Genomic DNA, 18,578 nt, shown 5'->3' on the forward strand with positions numbered 1-18,578 from the left:
TAGCAATAATACATTCTGGATTAGTGCGCTTGAGATTGTGGTTTTGTTTTATTTCAAAATGACTGGCTTAGTTCAATGTAATAGCTATTTTGCACCTGTCTTTCGCAGTACTCTTTTCAAATTTGGATACTGTCCCCTTTGTAAACAAATTACTAGTCTACATAGACAGATTACCCTATCTAGAATCTGTAATCTCTGCTCTCCAAGCAGAAATTAGGTGCCCAATTCGGCCATTCCACACTATGGAGATGCCATGCTATCAGCCCCCTCTACCACAAAGATCCTGCAGGAGAAGAGTAGTCTGGACAACCGTGGGATTTGGCAGTGTGAGAGCTGTGAACCATAAACACAAAGTTTTGCTCTGACCCAGCATAACAAATATAGCGCCCTTGCTGACCTTAATGGGGACACTAAAGAGACAGGTCAAGGTAGTTGTGATAATGATGACTCAAATACGCAGGGGATCGTGCTCCAAAATGAAGAACTTTCTTTGGAAAGGCGAAAAGGGAACCCAGGTATCACACATTAGTTGCACAAGAAGATCAAGGTATGTAAAAAGAGAAGTCACCTTCTGGTTGGTGATTCAATCGTAAGGGATGTAAATTTAGGAAAGGATATGGAGGTTTTAAAAGAGGTCAGGTGTCTGCCAGGTGCAACTGTCAGTAGAGACAAGACTTAAGATAGTCACGAATGCAAGTAAGGACTGTGACGTTGATGCTATTATACATCTTGGCACAAATGATCTGTCCCAAAAAGATGTACTTTCTGTGACAAATGATTTCCAGAGTTTGGGTATGAACTTAGTAGTGTAGGTTGTAGGCTTATCTTTTCAGAGGTTTTACCAATATATAAGGAACAAAAAGGGAAGGGCCAACATATAGCAGAGTTTAATGTGTGGCTAAAGGAGTGGTGTAAAAGGGAAGGCTTTGGTTTTATTAGTCATGATGCCTACAGCTGGTCCAATGAAAAACTGTACAAAAGAGATGGTTTGCACCCATCCAAGAAAGGGACTGAGTTACTTGGCATTAAATTCACAGATTTTCTGGATAAACATTTAAACTGAACAACGGGGAGAGAATTAATTGATACAGAACATTTCTGTCCCCAGCAATCTAAAACTCATAGGGTTATCAGTGCATACCGTATATTGTAAATGATATAATTTGTAGTATTATATATTATATAAACGTAGTTGATGTTTATATGCATGGCCATGCATTTGTATATGGAGAAGAAGTATTTGTGGACTTGAATAAACTTGTATATAATTATGAAATACTATATATGTTCAAAACTTGCCCACCAAGGCTGAAGCAGGTCAGTACATTATAATTTCATCTTATTTAAAGATAAAAATAAAAAAGTTGTAAAATTATTTAGTAAAAAGTAGGCAATGTCTTCTAGAAAAGAAGAAAATTTTGAGTTTAAAACTGATGTAGAAAATGAACATCTAAAGAGGGAAGAGCCTAATAATATGTTTCTCAAACTGGACAACATTTAGATATATGGACTTCAACTCCCAGAATTCCCCAGCCAGTTTGTTTGAGAAGCACTGCTCTAAGACTGCAAAATCACCAAGCAACACTCATAAATTAAATAACCTGGAGAATATATTGAATACTTATTGAGAACACTAGTGATGATGAAAAGTGTCAGGCCTGGAAGCCATCTTGGGCATTGGATCTTCAGGCCTGCCACATTTAGTCTGTTGGAGGGGGGATTGTATGGACCTGAGGAGATATATAGTCATAATAACATTCTCTTTCTCCAAGAGGACATACTGCCCTGCACCTGGAAGGGTGTGACTGGGAGGCATCTCCAGGTGTGACTGTGCTTTGATTGGACCATGTGATGGAAATGTGGGGGCTGGGTAGGTGCTTGGACTTTCTTTTGGGTGGGAAAAACCTGGAAGCTTTCAGATTTGAGTTTTCCCAGATGTGCCAGTATGACATCTTTAATAAAATGGAACTTTGAGGAATTTCAAGCCTCGGAGTCTTCTTTTGTTGGGAGTATTACTCAGAACCCTGACAGATAGATTACCATTTGTTCAGAACATTTCATTGGCATGATAGCTTCAAGCTTCAGTTGTTATCTTTTAATTAAAAAATAAATATTTTATTATTAGTAGTACATAAATTTGTGTATAAGACAATTCTAATCAGAAGACAGGATAAAGAATAAAGTTCAGAATAAAATCTGCATGTTGATGTGACTAAAATATACTGTTCTAACTGCAAAGAACAGGACAGATAATACACAGAGAGTCCATTCAGGATGTAGGCAGGAAAGAATGCTAGCAACAAGCAGCTGGCTTTCTAAAGAATGTTCCATTGGCAGTCAGTGCCTTCCTAAAAATGAGTGGGAAACATGAATCTTCAAAAGTTTCTGGCCTGAATTTCCACAGTGATAAGGAAAGTTGGCAATTCTACATAAGCTGACAGTTTTGTATTCTGGGTCCCTTTACTGTTCTCCATTCCTCCTACAGCCATGCCTGGCTGATATTTTGACATAGTACAAAGTGGCTGTTTATTGCAGTTGAGTGTTGTGGCCTGTACTGTGAAATGCATTTTGTCTGTGGAATTTTACTGAACTTGACATTTTAAAGTGTGTTATTCAGTTGCTTACTTTTCCTGAGATTTCAGTGCCTCAAGATTGCTGAAGCCTCTGCTTCAAGTTGAAAATGTTACACAAGAAGACATACCATGTAAAGGTTAGATTGGCTAAGATTTTGATGCTTAATTGTAACCAACAAAGAGAACCTTTTTTTTTTCATCTTTGGCAAAGGTTATAGTGTGATTGTGTCTCTAATATTGCATGTATTTAAGATGTACAAACTTCCCATTATTGTAACTAGCATGATAATGGAACACATCATAGCATATAGAAGGAAACTAGCAAATTATATTAAAATTTTGAGTACAATTTTTATTTATGTTGGGAACAAATTCTAAAATAATTAAGACTTAAATTTCAACTGGTCTCGAACTAGCATTTTTCTCATTTCAATACTGCAATAGAAAATGACTAACTGAAAAGGTTCAGGCAAAAACTTAAGAAATCACAAGATCAGCCTTTCAGTAATTTCATGTATTTTATGTATTAAATTTCATGTATTAAAATTGTTTATTAACAAAGCTCAAGCAAATGCCAAAGTTCATATATATGTTTTATGTTTCTTTATAGGAGCTTCAAAAAGAAATTGAAACCCATACAGATATCTTCCATAGCTTGGACGAAAATGGACAGAAAATCTTGAGATCACTTGAAGATTCTGATGATGGTGCTTTGTTGCAGAGACGCCTGGATAACATGAACTTCCGATGGAGTGAACTTCAGAAAAAATCTTTAAATATCAGGTAGGGCTAAAATAGCAACAGTTGGGAAGCAGAAACTGAAGTGAAAACAGAAGTATTCTTGGCAACCCACCCACCTATATAACCCTCATTCTATGTACCCTTAGTCTTTTATTCGAATTGAACTAAAATGGCTGGACAATTTAATCAATGAGAACATACTAGATTACTCCATTACTTTAAAATTATTTGCTACATTATCTGCTCATAAGAGAGTCTTAGGACATACAGTGTTGATTATTTTCTCTATATTAATATTTGCATAAAAAGAGATTAATTCTGATTACCTAGTCACAATGGTTTTGCAGAAATTATTACTTTATAACTATGATTTTATACAATGTAATAAGTAAATATGTAGCCCATGCTAAATTAATTTCAGAAGAATTACAATTAAAGCAAATTTCAGAAGAAGCAAAGCAAATTTCCAAGGACATTCTGTTTATATGATGTTCTTTCTCCGATATAAATAACATATTTGAATCATATATAATTGTTTTGGAATTCATATATAATAAATTTGCATTTAACTGGGAATATTTATTTATGATAGTTACAATCTGGTGAATGGACAATAATTTGAGGAAAGCTTTGCAGTGTGGAACTCACACATAAATGTTCCTTAATTTTTTATATAAGTTGAGGTCTCTAAACCCAATTTTGGGTTAGAAAGGTGATGTCTTATTGGGGAAAAGAAAGTCATTCTGCAAAAGTTCATAATAATAAAGGGCATTATTAGAGAAAATTTTAAAAACTGCAGTGCAGAGAGAGTGTTGTTTGAATCACTTTTGTTTACTCTCAACCTTTTTCAACCCTTTTTTTGCATGACAGAAATTATCTTTATAACATTTATTATTAAAAATAAATGAAATATGTGAATTGGGAAAATACTAATGTTTGAAGTGAAAAGAAAATTATTTCCCTATGTGTATGTGTGTGTGTGTGTGTGTGTGTGTGTTTGTGTGTATGTATGTATGTGTGTGTGTGTGTGTGTGTGTGTGTGTGTGTGTGTGTGTGTATATATATATATATATATATATATATATATATATATATATATATATATATATATATATATATATATATATATATATATATATATATATATATGAATATGATCATTGAAATCTTCATAGCTGTTTCTATCCCTTGAACTTCATAGACAAAAAAGAAAAACAGCATATGAGTCAGAGGATGTTTAATAAAGGAGTTTTTTAATAATTTCTTTGCTGTAATTTTGATCACCCAATTTTGATACCATTGCTATTACGCAAATTGAAAATAGTAACCATAGTTTATCATGGTTGCCTTTCTTTCTTGAATTAAACATTAAAGCAATGTTCTCATTCTACAGAAATAGGAAGTTTAATAAAACATTTATTATAGCCAGCTCATGTAAATGAGAAACACAATTACAATATTATATTATGATATAATTATTACATTAGTATTAGAACTATGAGAAGCCAATAATTGAATAGTAAACAATACAAAAGCAGAATATACATGCTGATATGGGAAGCTGTAAAATTATATTATATTGTTATGTTGTTTGTGTTTTTATCTGTTTTGTATTTGTTTTTGTATTTTTTCTTTTTCTTTGTTCTTTTTTACCTCTGGTTTTTAAACTTGAAAATGTTCAATAAAAACTATTTTTAAAAAAGGGAGAAACACAATTAAAAGGCATACAGTTGTTATTACACACAACCACACATGCATGCACACACACTTATTTATCTATAGATTGGAGAGGGGACACAATAGTTACATTGCCTACATTCACACAATATTCTGGACCAGGTTACTGTCCTGGTCATTGTATAATGAAAGATGCATTCACACAATAAACTACAATGAGAATTACGGACAAAATACCTCTCAGCATCTACTGTAATTCAAGTTAACATTTAGCACCTGAACCAAACTCATAAATACTTTCATATGAACACCTACAATTTGTTTTGTATTCTCCTAAGTTATTTTTCAGCTACTGATTATGAAAATTAAATGTTCTTAGTTATACATTTTGAATGTGAGAATCAGTATTTTTACTGCAAATTCTTAAGAGATCCATTTGTCAATCCTGATATACTTTCTTTCCATTCACCACTTTTGAACTGTATTTGCCTTCTAACATCTGTTTGTGTAATTCAAGCTCTCCATTTTGAAAGATAGTCACAAAGAGTTCAGAGTCTGAAAAGCTAAACTTTTGAATGTAGATGTTTGGCTTTGAAGAAAAATTCACAATAGTGGCTTCCTTTAAGATCCTTTGATTTGTTTTGTTTTTTGTTGAAAGTCTCACCCTTTCAAAATAATAAAAAGTTTTACCCACACAGATGAAGTGTGGTTAGCTCCTTCACTGTCAACATTTGACATCCAGCTAACAATGTTGGTGTAATGGCTCCTCTCCTAACTTGAGAAAGTAAAGACTCTTGAAACAGATTATTTCAAAAAGAACCTTTAATCAATCAGGATGGAAAACATTAGAAGCAAAGCAGCATCTGAAAACCTTTAGGCCATGCAAATGGGATTAAGCTGATAATGACCCCTCCCCTTTGTCCAAATGCAGATTCTGACCAATACACAAGTGTGAAGATGCTTCCTTAACTCTTCTGCCCTGGGAGTCAATAAAGCACAAGTTCCCATGGCTATCTCTAGTTAGACATCAAAATTATATATCCCACATGGCTACCATAAACATCCCTCCAGAAATGTTGGGACCTTCAGTCTCCCAGTGACAGGAAACCAGTTGTAAAGTTGTAAAACTCAGTTGTTTCAGATGTAGCTAATTATTTAATTCCGAGGCTCCCCTCCTCCAAATTGAATGGCAGTATCACTTTTAGGGATCTGACATGCTGCCATTCTTTAGAAAAAGGAGAGATTCACCTGTGAAAAAATAGGAAAATAAATTGCATCATTGTATTTTAACAAGTTTTGTCATGGTATTGGGAGTGAAATTTTTTCAATAGGGCAGGGGCCCTAACATGATGTTTCTCTACCCATTCATTTTGGGCTGAAGGTAAGTGCTTCCAAGCAACTAAGTATTGGGTTTCCCCCTGTGGGTCCTAGAGTCCAGGATTTCCTTAATTTCAAAATGTTGTTTGCCTTCTATCATGATAGGAACAGGAGGTGTAGGTGCAGGTGGTCTGAGTTGTGAGATTACTTCTCGTTTGAGTAAACTAATGTGAAATACTGGATGGACTTTCCTCAGTGTCTTTGGCAGGAGTAATTCTACTGTTACTGGGCTGATAACTTTGGTGATTGGGAAAGGTCTGGGGAAATGTGACCCTAATTTCTTTGATGGTTGCAACGACTTTGATGGTTGCAGGAATTTTGTCGATAGGTATACTCTATCTCCAACATGGAAGGGTTTGGGATCTACTCTTTTTTTGTCAGCTTGAGTTTTAAAAGCCTTTCTAGCTTCCTGAAACACCAATCTTACCACTGGCCATGTGTTTCATAGGTTGTCCATCCATTCTTTTAGTGAGGGGATGGTGGGTTCCTCTGTGGGTAGTTCAGGTATGGGGTTGAAATCCTGGCCTGTTGCTGCTCTAAAAGGGGTGAACCAGTGCTTGACTGCACAGCGTTATTGAAGGCCACTTCTGCAAAAGGTAAAAGATCAACCCAGTTGTCCTGTTGAAAATTAATGAAACATCTTAGGTATTGTTCTAGAACCATGTTCCGATTTTCAGTTTGACCATTGTATCACTTTTAGAGACCTGACAGTTGGGCAGCTTTCAGCAATTTTTAAGCTAGTTTATGCTGATTTTAATAGAGATGGAGCATAACTTTTGCAGAATTTTATATTAATTTTTTGTAATTTGTACTCAGTACTCATTACTTTTTTAACTTTTGTACTCAATATTTGTGACTTTTGGGAGGGAGGGAGGAAGGGAGGGAGGAAGGAAGGAAATGGAAAAACATCTATTATATAGCTTATATTTTAACTTTTAACAAATGTTCAAATGAGTTCAGAAAAATAGAGGGGAAAGAAATAGTAAAAGTTCTGATCTCACATTGTGCCTTACTACTGGTTTACTGGAAATCATCTTTTTCATATTGTCTTTATTTTTCATATATGAATCAAGGAAGATATTGCTTTTGGTAATATTTGTAACACAGAAACTGAACCTCTTTTTCAGGTCTCATCTAGAAGCCAGTTCTGATCAGTGGAGACGTCTACACCTTTCTCTTCAGGAACTTCTGGCATGGCTACAGTTGAAAGAAGATGAGCTAAAGCAACAGGCACCAATTGGTGATGATCTTCCCACTGTACAAAAGCAGAATGATATCCATAGGGTATGATTTTTTTAAAAATCTGGAAGTAGATATAAAAACATAAAAAATTGAAAACTATTAACTGATTTTCCCAGGTTTTATGTTGATAATATAATCTTTCAGATTATAGTGTCTATATCTTTTTGTTTAATTATGCTTCGAGCAATAGAAGTAAAGAACAACAGATCTTTTTTTTGAGAATTTTTTTATTGTTTTAGTTAAACAAAAACACACAAAAAAGAATCATCTTTTATTACATCTTGTAGAAAGCGTATCGATTGGTTACAAATATATTCCATGCGTTTCTTCCACAATCCTTACATATACTTCATTCAAATCAAGTTGTACATTTTAAGTCAAGAAAGAAAAATTATGTATTTTACTATCCCTGTACCACAATTCTCATTTAATTACCATTATTTAAACATGTTTTTATCTAGAATCATTTATATTTAAAGACACAACCACCGACTGGCATTCATTTGCAGTTTCGATAGATCTCCAATAACATTACACCTTTATAACATATTCTAAAACAAATTCAGTTAAGTAAGATATCTAAGCATTCCCCCCTCCCCATAACACACCTGTATGTATCATTAAATATTATCCATTAACATTTCTTTATTATTATTGTAGTTGACTAAAAATTATTTACTGTTTATCTCACCTCTCATCTCCACAGGCCCATACAATATTATCTCTTTATAGCCATCTTTAAAGAATGATTTATTAATAAGATTTATAGGACTTTTCCCTCAATCCTAAATTAGTTAATTACGTGCTAAGAAAATAAACATTAAACATCTAAGACAATCTAAGAGATGTTAACATTTCTATTTAACAATCACCAAAAGTATACATTAGCATTTCTGTGGCCTGGTTATTTATCCTAACTAAGGTTATCATTTCACTACTGGTATCATAGTAAATTATATGTTAACGAATAAACATTCAGTGGTAATCTAGAACAGTCTATAAAGTACTAAAATCTCTACTTATTAATCATCAATAATTAACTAGCTTTCCCCCCCCCATCAACTAGCATTATTAACCAGTGTCTTTCCAGTAACAAAATGGTCTTTTCTCTCTCGCCAGCTGTTGTGTCGATTCTCTTTCCAGGACCTTTCCAGGGTTTAAGACTTCTCTCCACACTTTGTAGCTTAAAATATCTCTCATGTAGTTTTGTTGTCCTTGAGTTGTTATTAATGTAAGCTTAACTTTGGTTGTCAGGTTTATTTCTGGATAGATTTGTCTTATTAACTCCATCTTTTTCGCTCTTTCTTTTTCTCCTGTATCTTGGAGTTTGGGGTGGAACACCAAATTATCAAAGTCACTTTTCCAGCTTCCCTTCTTTCCACCTTCACTCATGTTTACTCCATTACTAAGTTCATCTAACTTCTTATCTTTGTTTTCTATATTTTCATTCGCTTCTTTAATTTCTGGAGCTGTAACCCCATCATCTATTTTTGTGATACCCCATAGTCTGTCTCATTTCTTGTCAAATCTCTCAAGTCCTTCTGAGATGTTTTGAAGCCCAGCCAAGATGTTTTGAATTATCAAGTTTTCTTCATCTGAATATTGATCCATTTTTTAAAGTAAAAAGAAATATAAAGAAAATGCAAAGAAAGGAATTTGGTACTTTCTGCCACTCTAGCCTGTCAGAAATTTTTGAAGAATATATCTATTTTTATTTTAAATCTTAAGCAGATGTTCTTTTATGGTTTTCAAAGAAGAAGGGTTCTAATCTTTTTCTTTCCTTTTCCAATTCTTGCCAAAATATTTTCCACACACACCATCAGCACACTATTTGTGACCTTGAGTCTTTACCAGGTTTTAAAAACAAGTTATAAACCCTTCTGTTGCAAAGTCAGTGTAGTCAAATAGGAGTGAACAAAGGATACATTGTTACAACAGCAAAAGAAAAAAAACTTCAGACTTAGGCTTCCAAGTGGCAGATTCAACTATTTTAACAACTTTTTCCTTAAGTATCTTTAATATGGTATTATAACAAGTAGAAGGAGAAGTTTATTAAAGTAAAAAAAGTTTTAATTTAAGCCAAAAAAGTTAAAGTAGTAAAAAGAAATAGAGGAAAAAAGATCAGTCCCTTCACCTCAAGCGGAGAAACAGGAAACGGTGCAATCACTTCAATCCATAAAACATCATTACAGGCAAGAGCAAAAAACTTTCTAAGGCAGTCCAATAGGGATTAAATACGCCGCTTTGTTCTTACTTAAAGGACTGATTTCGCTTAAGAAGTTTCTTAGGGCAATCCTCTAAAAGAAAAGAAAAAAATCCTCACCAGATGGAACACTTTCATTTCTCTTTTTTTTCTGGAGCCATCTCCAACTATGTTCAGCCTGGAGGCTGCCTCTTTGCCGCCGGTTGGAAGCTCTTCTCTTGGGTCGATCAGGGACTTTGCGATGTTCCTGCGACCAGCAAGGTCTTGTCTTCCTAGTCACCGTCTCTTCGGGACAGTTTAGGTCCTGCCGGACTGTCCATGGGCAAAAGTGTCATCGGTGGATTCGGACTGTTGAGTCCACATGATGTAACATTGCGACGTTGGCTCCTCCTTCCAAGAACTACACATCTTAATATGACCACTTTTTAAGGCATGATAAAAAATATATGTTGAACTGCAATGGGGGTAACTAAAAGCAGGTACATAAGTCATGGCAACCATATTATGAAGTCATGTGATGAAAGGCATATGACTTCATAATACAATTGACAGGACTTAGGTATGTTCATCTGATGTTGGACACAAGTACGTATTGGAATTTATGTGAACATAGCATGTGTTTCTTCATGTTGATGCATTGTAGCTTGCTGTAAATGATATCATATTTGCTGAACCTTTGCCCTCCTCAAAGATTGGAATCATTTTGAGGCGGTATTATTTTATGATTCTTGTTTTAAGATTTCAAAGCCTATAGTGACATTGCAAAGATGGACTCAGCATTCAACCTTTTATCTGTGAAGTTGAAAATATTTCTTGGCAATATTGTTCTTTGGAATAGAAATATGAAATAAAGACACAGCAAAAGTATTGACACAATTGCTCCTCTTCCTCTTGCAGAGCCAAATAGATTGTTCAATTTATTAGCAAGGTAAAAGTGATGAAAGGGCTAGGACAACAGCTGAATTGCAAGATCAAAATATTGAAGGCCTAATTCATGACAATCCAGATAGCAAAGATTGATTAGATCAATGTCTTTATTATATCTGCATTGATAAAGTGGATACTACTCTGTGCGCTATGCATTTTATTAGAGAAATGAGAGTCATTAGGAACAGTTCACCTAATTCATTGTGGATAGCGTTATTCAGATCTGCTATCATTTGTATGCCAATGTTATGGCTGATAACTGAAATGTAACCATATAACTTGTTATTATAAATCTTGCAGACTAGCTAAGTGAAAAAATGAATTATTCATTATTTAAACATTCCTAGCTGATAAATATGTCAAAGTAGAACTTGACCACATGTTTAATGGATGTAATAAATGTCTCTTAACAATTGGTATGCATTCCCCCACCCAATCTGTTTAAAGGAGAAGATGTGCAGTTACAGTCAACTCAAACAATTTCTTTAAAAACTGATTGAAAAGGCACAGTTGTACTTGTAATTGATTTGATACTAACTATCTGAACTCATTTTAATTTGATTTTCAATTTGAATAACAGACTTCTTACCAAAACTATCTGTGTGTTACCCTAAAGATACATTTTGTATAGTATGATACATTTTGCAAAGCATGTGTGCAATGAGCCCATACCAACCGGTACAGGAACTCACTTCTGAGCTTTACATATTTAAGTTGTAAGAATGTCTGTTGGTTATTTATCTTGTAGTGTCAACTATCCTATTAGCATATGAAGGGGGGAACTCCTGGCACATAATTTTGCCAAAAGTATAATTTTACTGACATCCATATAGGTACAGATGAAGTAAAGCCAATTCTAAAGTTGCATAGGTAAAGTTCCCCTTTCCCCCTTGAGGCCTCCCACTGTCCATTGCCAATTCAACACACTATTTGTGTTTTAAAAAACACTCTGTGCTGTTCAAAGAGTTCCCATAACAAGACCTTGAAGTGAACGAACTTTCATAGGGCTCAGATGGCTGGCTTGATTCCTCAGCCCCTCCCAACAACACCCGCTCCCCCCAGCTTCTACCCCATCCCTTCCATTTCTGTTGTTAAGGTGCAAGGAAATTGCAGGCAGGGATAGAATCCTTATCAGTAGTAAATGCTTTGACCAGGGAGTGAGAACTATTACTTTGAGGGGGTGGTGGTAAATGTTTAGGCAATTGAATACAATGTGCCAGATAAGATTGAATCCAGAACATAAGTCTTTGGGAGGGATGTATTTAACCAAACTATCTTGGTATTTTTTTAATTTACTTTTCACTTACTAAAAAGAACATGAAAACATTTAACCTTTCTTTGCTTTTTCATTCAATGACAAAAGGAAAATATATAATCAGGATATGAAAACAACTTAAATCTCAGTTTATATTTTTACTGTTTTCTTGTGTAGGCCTTTAAGAGGGAACTAAAAACAAAAGACCCTGTTATCTTGAATGCACTTGAAACAGCCAGAATGTTCATATCAGAAAAGCCTCTGGAAGGACTGGAGAAGTTTTACCAGGAACCGAGAGGTAAATGCTAGAGAGCAATCTCTCTAAATCTTTGCAAGTTTAATATGACAAGAATAAGGAGAATACACAGAATGTAAACAGTAATCAATTTGCAGATTTATGAGAATAGCAATATCAGGTACAATTATGTGTAATTTATTGATCATTATTCTAAATCCATATTCCTTGGCATAGAGAAGGTTCTAGAATCAGGAATAAAACATAAAATTAATGCATACTTTATATTTCTAATCCAACTAATCAACTCCCCAAAAGAAAAAAGAAAAAAAACCTGTTACTGGCTCTTCTGCACTCCATAAACTATATTTATGTGTTCACTTTCTTCTCCCTCTCTCATCCCCTCCCTACCTCCTTTCTTCTATCTGTCCTCCTTCCCTTCTCTACTCCCCCTTCCTCTCTCCTACTCCTCTCTCTCCTTTCCACTCCTCATTTCTCTCCTCCTCTTCCCCCCTCCTACCCTCTCCGCTATCTGTCTCCATTTTACAAAGCTCCATTTTATGTTGATGTATTTATAGTTCATTTTCAATATACATATCTAATTTTAAACATATAAAGTAAAAATAGAACAAAGCAGTGTACATATATAGTCATTGTACTTTTACACACACACACGCCTAATTTTGGTCAAGATATAGATCTGGTTACAGTTCCCAAGTATTCTCATCATTATCTTTATATAATTATACATCCTTACACACCCCCAGTTTGTGATTCTGCCTTTAAGTCTTAATAGTTTCCCATTATAAGTGTATTTCATGTTTCCTCTCCAATTTTTCTATGTCTTGGATTAGGTTACCTTTAGTTGTCTGTGAATGGCAAACCTTGCTGTTCAATATTCATTTCAATTCCCTTAATCTATTGTATACTATAGCAAACGCTAAACATCTCGCTGTATTTCATCATCTTAAAAGTTCTATGTGTATCCATGTTTCATATGTTTTAATCCATGCTTAGTTATCCTTCTGTTGTTTCCAGTCAATTTGCCACTCAGTTTAATTATCATGTATAAAAGTGAATAGCAAACCTCTGCTTTACAACCTCCCCATGTCAGTATTTATTCACATTCCATAAATTCTGGCTTTTGTTTAGTTGTCTTTCCATTATTATATTCAGCCAGTTAGCAACTCCATTTTATTGTCATGTTTTTATAACCTCCCCACATCAATATCAATATCATATTTATCCATATTCCATATATTTCAATCTTTGCTTAATTATCTTTCCATTATTACATTCAATCAATTAGCAACTCCATTTTGCTCTCATATTTAGAGATAAAATCCTTAACTTAGTTTTATATTCTCCCAGATAAAAATTCCTGATTATCTGATTTTTTCCTAGTAAGTCTTTTGTCCCATTTCTCTGCTCCTGCTCTCTCCCTTCTCTTTGCTTCAGCACACCACTCTCCCCAACTTTCCCTAGGCCACCACCAAAAGGATATGTTTTTTCTTAATTTCTCTTTGTCGGGTCAAAGCCTCCCCCTTCAATTTTCCTTATACCACTAACAGCTTTAACCTCTTTTGTCTGCCTTTTGTTTCCCTCCGTTTCTACTCCTTCATTATGTTGCTCCCCTTGCCCCCCCTTGCCCCTTTGCTCCCCTTCTTCTTTGAATTCCTCTTTAGATAAGGTGACCAGATTTTCAGATTGGTAAAGAGGGACACCTTTGACCGGGGGGGGGGGGGGATGCTGCAACGTTATTCACTTAAGAACTGTGGCAAGAAAGGTGATATAATGGGCTTAGTGACCAAAGTTACAATGGCATTGAAAAAAGTGACTGATGACCATTTTTCACACTTAGCGACCATTTTCACACTTAGCGACCATTGCAGCATCTTCATGGTCACGTGATCAAAATTTTGATGTTTGGCAACAGTTACAATTTATATTTGTAAATTGTAGTTATGTTGAAATAAAAAAAATATTACAATACTATTTTTGCATTGTATGAAAATTTTTGTTGCTCCGTATAAAAATTTTAATCAAGCCCCCACCCCCAGTCAAAGGTGTCCCTCTTTACTGAAAATCTGGTCACCTTGCTTTTTAGGATGCTGTCTAGATTTGCCATAGCTTTCCTCCCCAGGAGCAAGCGTCTTTTAATTCCTTGGAATTGGGTATGTCTAGTTTAATGAAAAGAAGGACCGAGGTATTGTATTGTGGTTGCTGCAATTAATATACTTAATAACTCCATTTTTATTCTTTATTTTTTAATAATAATTTTCATAACAGTTGCTCCTGTTTTTGTAATTACTGTTTTATATTATTATTTTAGTGGATTGTTGTCACCCCTGAGAGTCATTTCTATTGAGATGTACACATTTGAACAATAAATGTATTTATTTTCATATTTAAGGAAAGGCATCATCTATAAACTAAGCAAAGGTGTAGCTTCCAAGATGTGCCCTTGGGATCTTGAAGTTGGTGGGAATCTACTCAGAGATTAATTGAGGAAAGCTTAATAACAGGGAGTTCTTAACTTAAATCCACACAGAATAAAACTATTTTGATAAATCCTATGCACAATAAATAAAATATTATTTTAAAATACATTAAAAAATAAAAGAAAAAAACCCACTTACCAGCAGGCTTGCACTCCAAGTAAATCCAGAATGATGTAGATGTTAATACAAAGAACTGAGCAAATTGAAATGGTGAAATTAGTCAGGGAAAAATGCCACCATTTTTCAGAGCAGTCCTCCAACCTCTGTGCCCCTCCCCTCCGTAAAATCCAGCAAGTAACCTCTCTAGCCATTTCCTGCAGCTCTATGGTACTAGATCATTTTTTTCTTATAAAATAAGGTAAAAACCGGTGTGGGGGGGGCGGGGGGAGGTCCGTTTTGTTGCTTTAATGTTTTAATATCTTCAATGAAAGTACTGAGACAGAGAGAGAGAGGGAATTTAGACAGGGTGTCTTTTGTCTTGCCCCGGTTAGGATTTCTTAAGCAAATCCACTGGGCTTTCAACATGAAGCCAGAAAATGATCGGGACTTTTTTAAAACATGGCGGGAAACGGGAAAAATTGTTATAAAGCATAAATTGTCACGCTGAAATCGGGATGTCTGGTCACCTTATCTTTAGATCTCTGCTTCTCTGGGTTCAGAATTCTATTTAGGCTTGATTTTATTTATTTTAGTGATTTATGCATATTTTTTATAATATCACACAATTCTTCACATTCCCAGCTTTCCATGATGTCCAGTTCCAAAGTTAGAATTAGCTATAAAGTTCAAAGTTCTGGTCCACCTTAAATTTGTTCACATCCACTGCTATAGGGGAGAACGGTGGGAGCCATCTTGGTCTTTTGTTCTTCCTTAATATCCAGTTCCAAGATTTCAGTTAGTCTTATTTTGAGTTCTGGTCCACCTTAAATTTTAGCTATTGTGGGACCGGAAGTGAAGCCAGGGCCATCTTAATCTTTGTAATAAAATAAAACAATGAAGGAGGGAAGAAAAAAGAGAAAAGGAAAAAAACCCTTAGCATTGGTCCAGTTCTTATCTCTGTAAATCTTTCCCCTGTTACCTTCTGTCTCTGATCAGCCACAGCTGCTTAAAACATATCAATTAGAACAAACTTATAAAGAGCTAGGTACTGTCTCTTTTGTCTCCTGCTCTTGCAGCTTCTGATTTATAGTAGTTGATTAGTTGAAACTTCTCACACAGTCAAAGTTGGATTATCCGTTATCAGAGAAAAAGAGATCAAAATATTTGTTTTCTATTTGATAGCTGAGACCAAATTAGAGTTTATATTGAGTTGGTTCAAAAGAAGATGTGCTTTTTTTTCTTGATTATTTTAGCTGTTTTTACTTTTAACAAAGTAAAAATATTGGTTCCTGTTTAAGATCCAAAACCAAATTTAGCCTTTATAATTATATGGGTTTGTAGCTGCTTTGTTTTGTGTTCTTCTGTTCAAAAGCGCAGACAAAGAACTTCCGGGAGGCTGGTGTTACAACCCTCTGCCTTCCTTTCTTGCTTTTCTTTTAAGAAGAAAAAGTCCCGATCTGACCAGCAGTATTATTTATGTTCTCCAAACTCCTTTGCCTTTTCCAGTTTTAATTTATAGTTGTGGGTTAGATAAATTCTCTTACCAGGCCTGTTATCTCTCCTGGTCTCCGCCTGTTCCAAACTTATTTTGACAAAAAGTCCAGCATCTTGTCAGCCATGAAGGCTGCCGCCCCAACTCTGATTCATAGGCAAATCTCTAACCCATGAGAGATCAGTTGCTTCTCTCAGGGTCTGATGAAATGCTGCCCTTCTTCACCTCCACCTTCAGTGAGGGTTCAAATTCAAAAGAATCTTCGGAGATGGTTTGTCAGACAGGGTTCATGTGAGACTCTTAAGAGCCCACATTTCCCACATCTGTCCAGCTGGAGCACTTCCTGTTGTCTCCTAATCTAATATTGTTTCAAGTATATGGAAATAGGTGACCATAATGCCACTCAGGTGGACTTAATGCCACGGATACAATCCCATGATACTACTCAATTTGAGCCAGTGCCACGGATATAAGACAAATATTTTGCTTTTCTTTATTGTTATTGTACGTATATACACAGTTTACACATATAACGAAATTCACATAACACCCAGACTTCAGGCCCAACACACATAACAATCCCCAAACACCTCACTACCACCAAAAACTACCCCAGCCGTAAACCACCCAAACATCCATACAACAGACTAAGTAGGGCTGTCCAATAGCTCACTGATGGTGGCCCTTTAGTTTATTGTTGAGTACAATTATAGCTCTGGGATAAAAGCTATTCAGAAAACATGTGGTCCTAGTTTTAATTGTTCTGTATCTTCTACCAGAAGGCAACGGTCTAAAAAGATTGTAAGCAGGATGGGAAGAGTCTCTGAGAATGTTATGCAACTTCCTCAAACAGCAAGATGCAAAGATGTCATCCAGGGCTGGTAGCTGGAGCCCGGTGATATTCTGGGCAGTTTTAATGATTCTCTGTAGAGCTTTTTTGTCCGCTGCAGAGCTGCTCCCATACCATGCAAGAATGCCATATGTCAGGACACCCTCAATAGTGCTGTGATAGTAGGACAGAAGTTGATGCTGAGATAGATTTATCTTCCTTAGTATTCTCAGGAAGTAGAGCCTCTTCTGTGCCTTCTTCACAAGCATGTTAGCATTCACAGTCCATGAGAGGTCCTCTGAGATATAAATGCCCAAAATTTAGAACTACCAACCCTCTCCACCTCCTCACCATTTATGTACAATGGTAAATGTACATCTCTCTTCCTCCTGAAGTCAATTATAAGTTCTTTAGTTTTTTGGTGTTAATTTTTGCCTGTTAATAATAAAAAAAATTGAGATTTTGTTTTTAAATTTTATTTATGTTATCTATGTGCTTCACTTTTAGAGCTGTCTTCGGGTGAAAGAGTCCAGAATGTGACTCGACTCCTAAAGAAGCAGGCAGATGATGTTAAAACAGAATGGGATAAATTGAATCTACAATCTGCCGACTGGCAAAAAAAGATTGATGAAGCCCTTGAACGACTACAAGAGCTTCATGAGGCAATGGATGATTTCGATCTAAAGCTGCATCAGGCAGAAACAATCAAAGAGTCCTGGCAGCCAGTTGGGGATTTGCTCATTGACTCACTGCAGGATCATCTTGAAAAACTGAAGGTAAATTGGTATTTTTGTTCAGTGATGTTTGCATTAAGATACATTTAACATTCTGCTGTAGCTTCAACAGCAAGAGAGAATTCATAATTATTTTAATTAATCACATTGAATATTGAGATAAAATATAAATAAACATATATTACTGCTATCTTAAATAATTTAGTTGTGCCTTAAAATGTAGGATAGTGAAAAATTCCAAAGGCATTCAGTTTTATATGTCAAATTATTTTAATTATTTTTTAGGAAACTTCATTTGTTTATGAAGTTTAGGAAACTTCATTTGTTAATGTAGCCTAATTTATTTTTTATATATACATTATGGAAAAATTACCAAATGCAAGCAAAATTATAGTTAATTTGTGGGCTAATTATTCATAGGGTGTAAGAAAATGCTTTCATTTCTATACTACTTACATTAATTAATTAATAGATTAATTGATAGATTATTGATGCAAAGTAATTGACAACTCTTAGCAGCCATAAATATATTCTTCTTGATGATCTATCCTAACTTGGTCCTTCAGTTCTTGCAACAGTGCACTCTTTGCCACTGTAATCAATGGTGGGATTCAAATATTTTTACTATGGGTTCTGTGGGTGTGGCCAGATGGCCAGAGTCAGGTCTCATATTCCTACAGCTGGTGTGTGAAA

The 18,578-nt window shown here is 35.1% G+C and overlaps 1 protein-coding gene across 6 annotated transcripts in view; it reads left to right on the top strand.

Moving 5' to 3' along the window:
- Positions 1 to 18,578, top strand: part of DMD (dystrophin) — a 1,286,665-nt gene that overhangs the window by 975,921 nt on the left and 292,166 nt on the right. For all 6 annotated transcript variants that reach the window (XM_087721810.1, XM_087721811.1, XM_087721815.1 and 3 more), the window contains exons 55-58: positions 3,184 to 3,356; positions 7,496 to 7,652; positions 12,173 to 12,293; positions 17,659 to 17,927. In XM_087721810.1, the coding sequence (XP_087577936.1) occupies positions 3,184 to 3,356; positions 7,496 to 7,652; positions 12,173 to 12,293; positions 17,659 to 17,927 (720 nt within the window). The remainder of the gene's footprint in view (positions 1 to 3,183; positions 3,357 to 7,495; positions 7,653 to 12,172; positions 12,294 to 17,658; positions 17,928 to 18,578) is intronic.

The sequence above is a fragment of the Thamnophis sirtalis genome, unplaced genomic scaffold (assembly GCF_051295495.1).
Source record: "Thamnophis sirtalis isolate CommonGarterSnake01/CBP01778 unplaced genomic scaffold, rThaSir2_p1.2 scaffold_8, whole genome shotgun sequence".
NCBI lineage: Eukaryota > Metazoa > Chordata > Lepidosauria > Squamata > Natricidae > Thamnophis > Thamnophis sirtalis.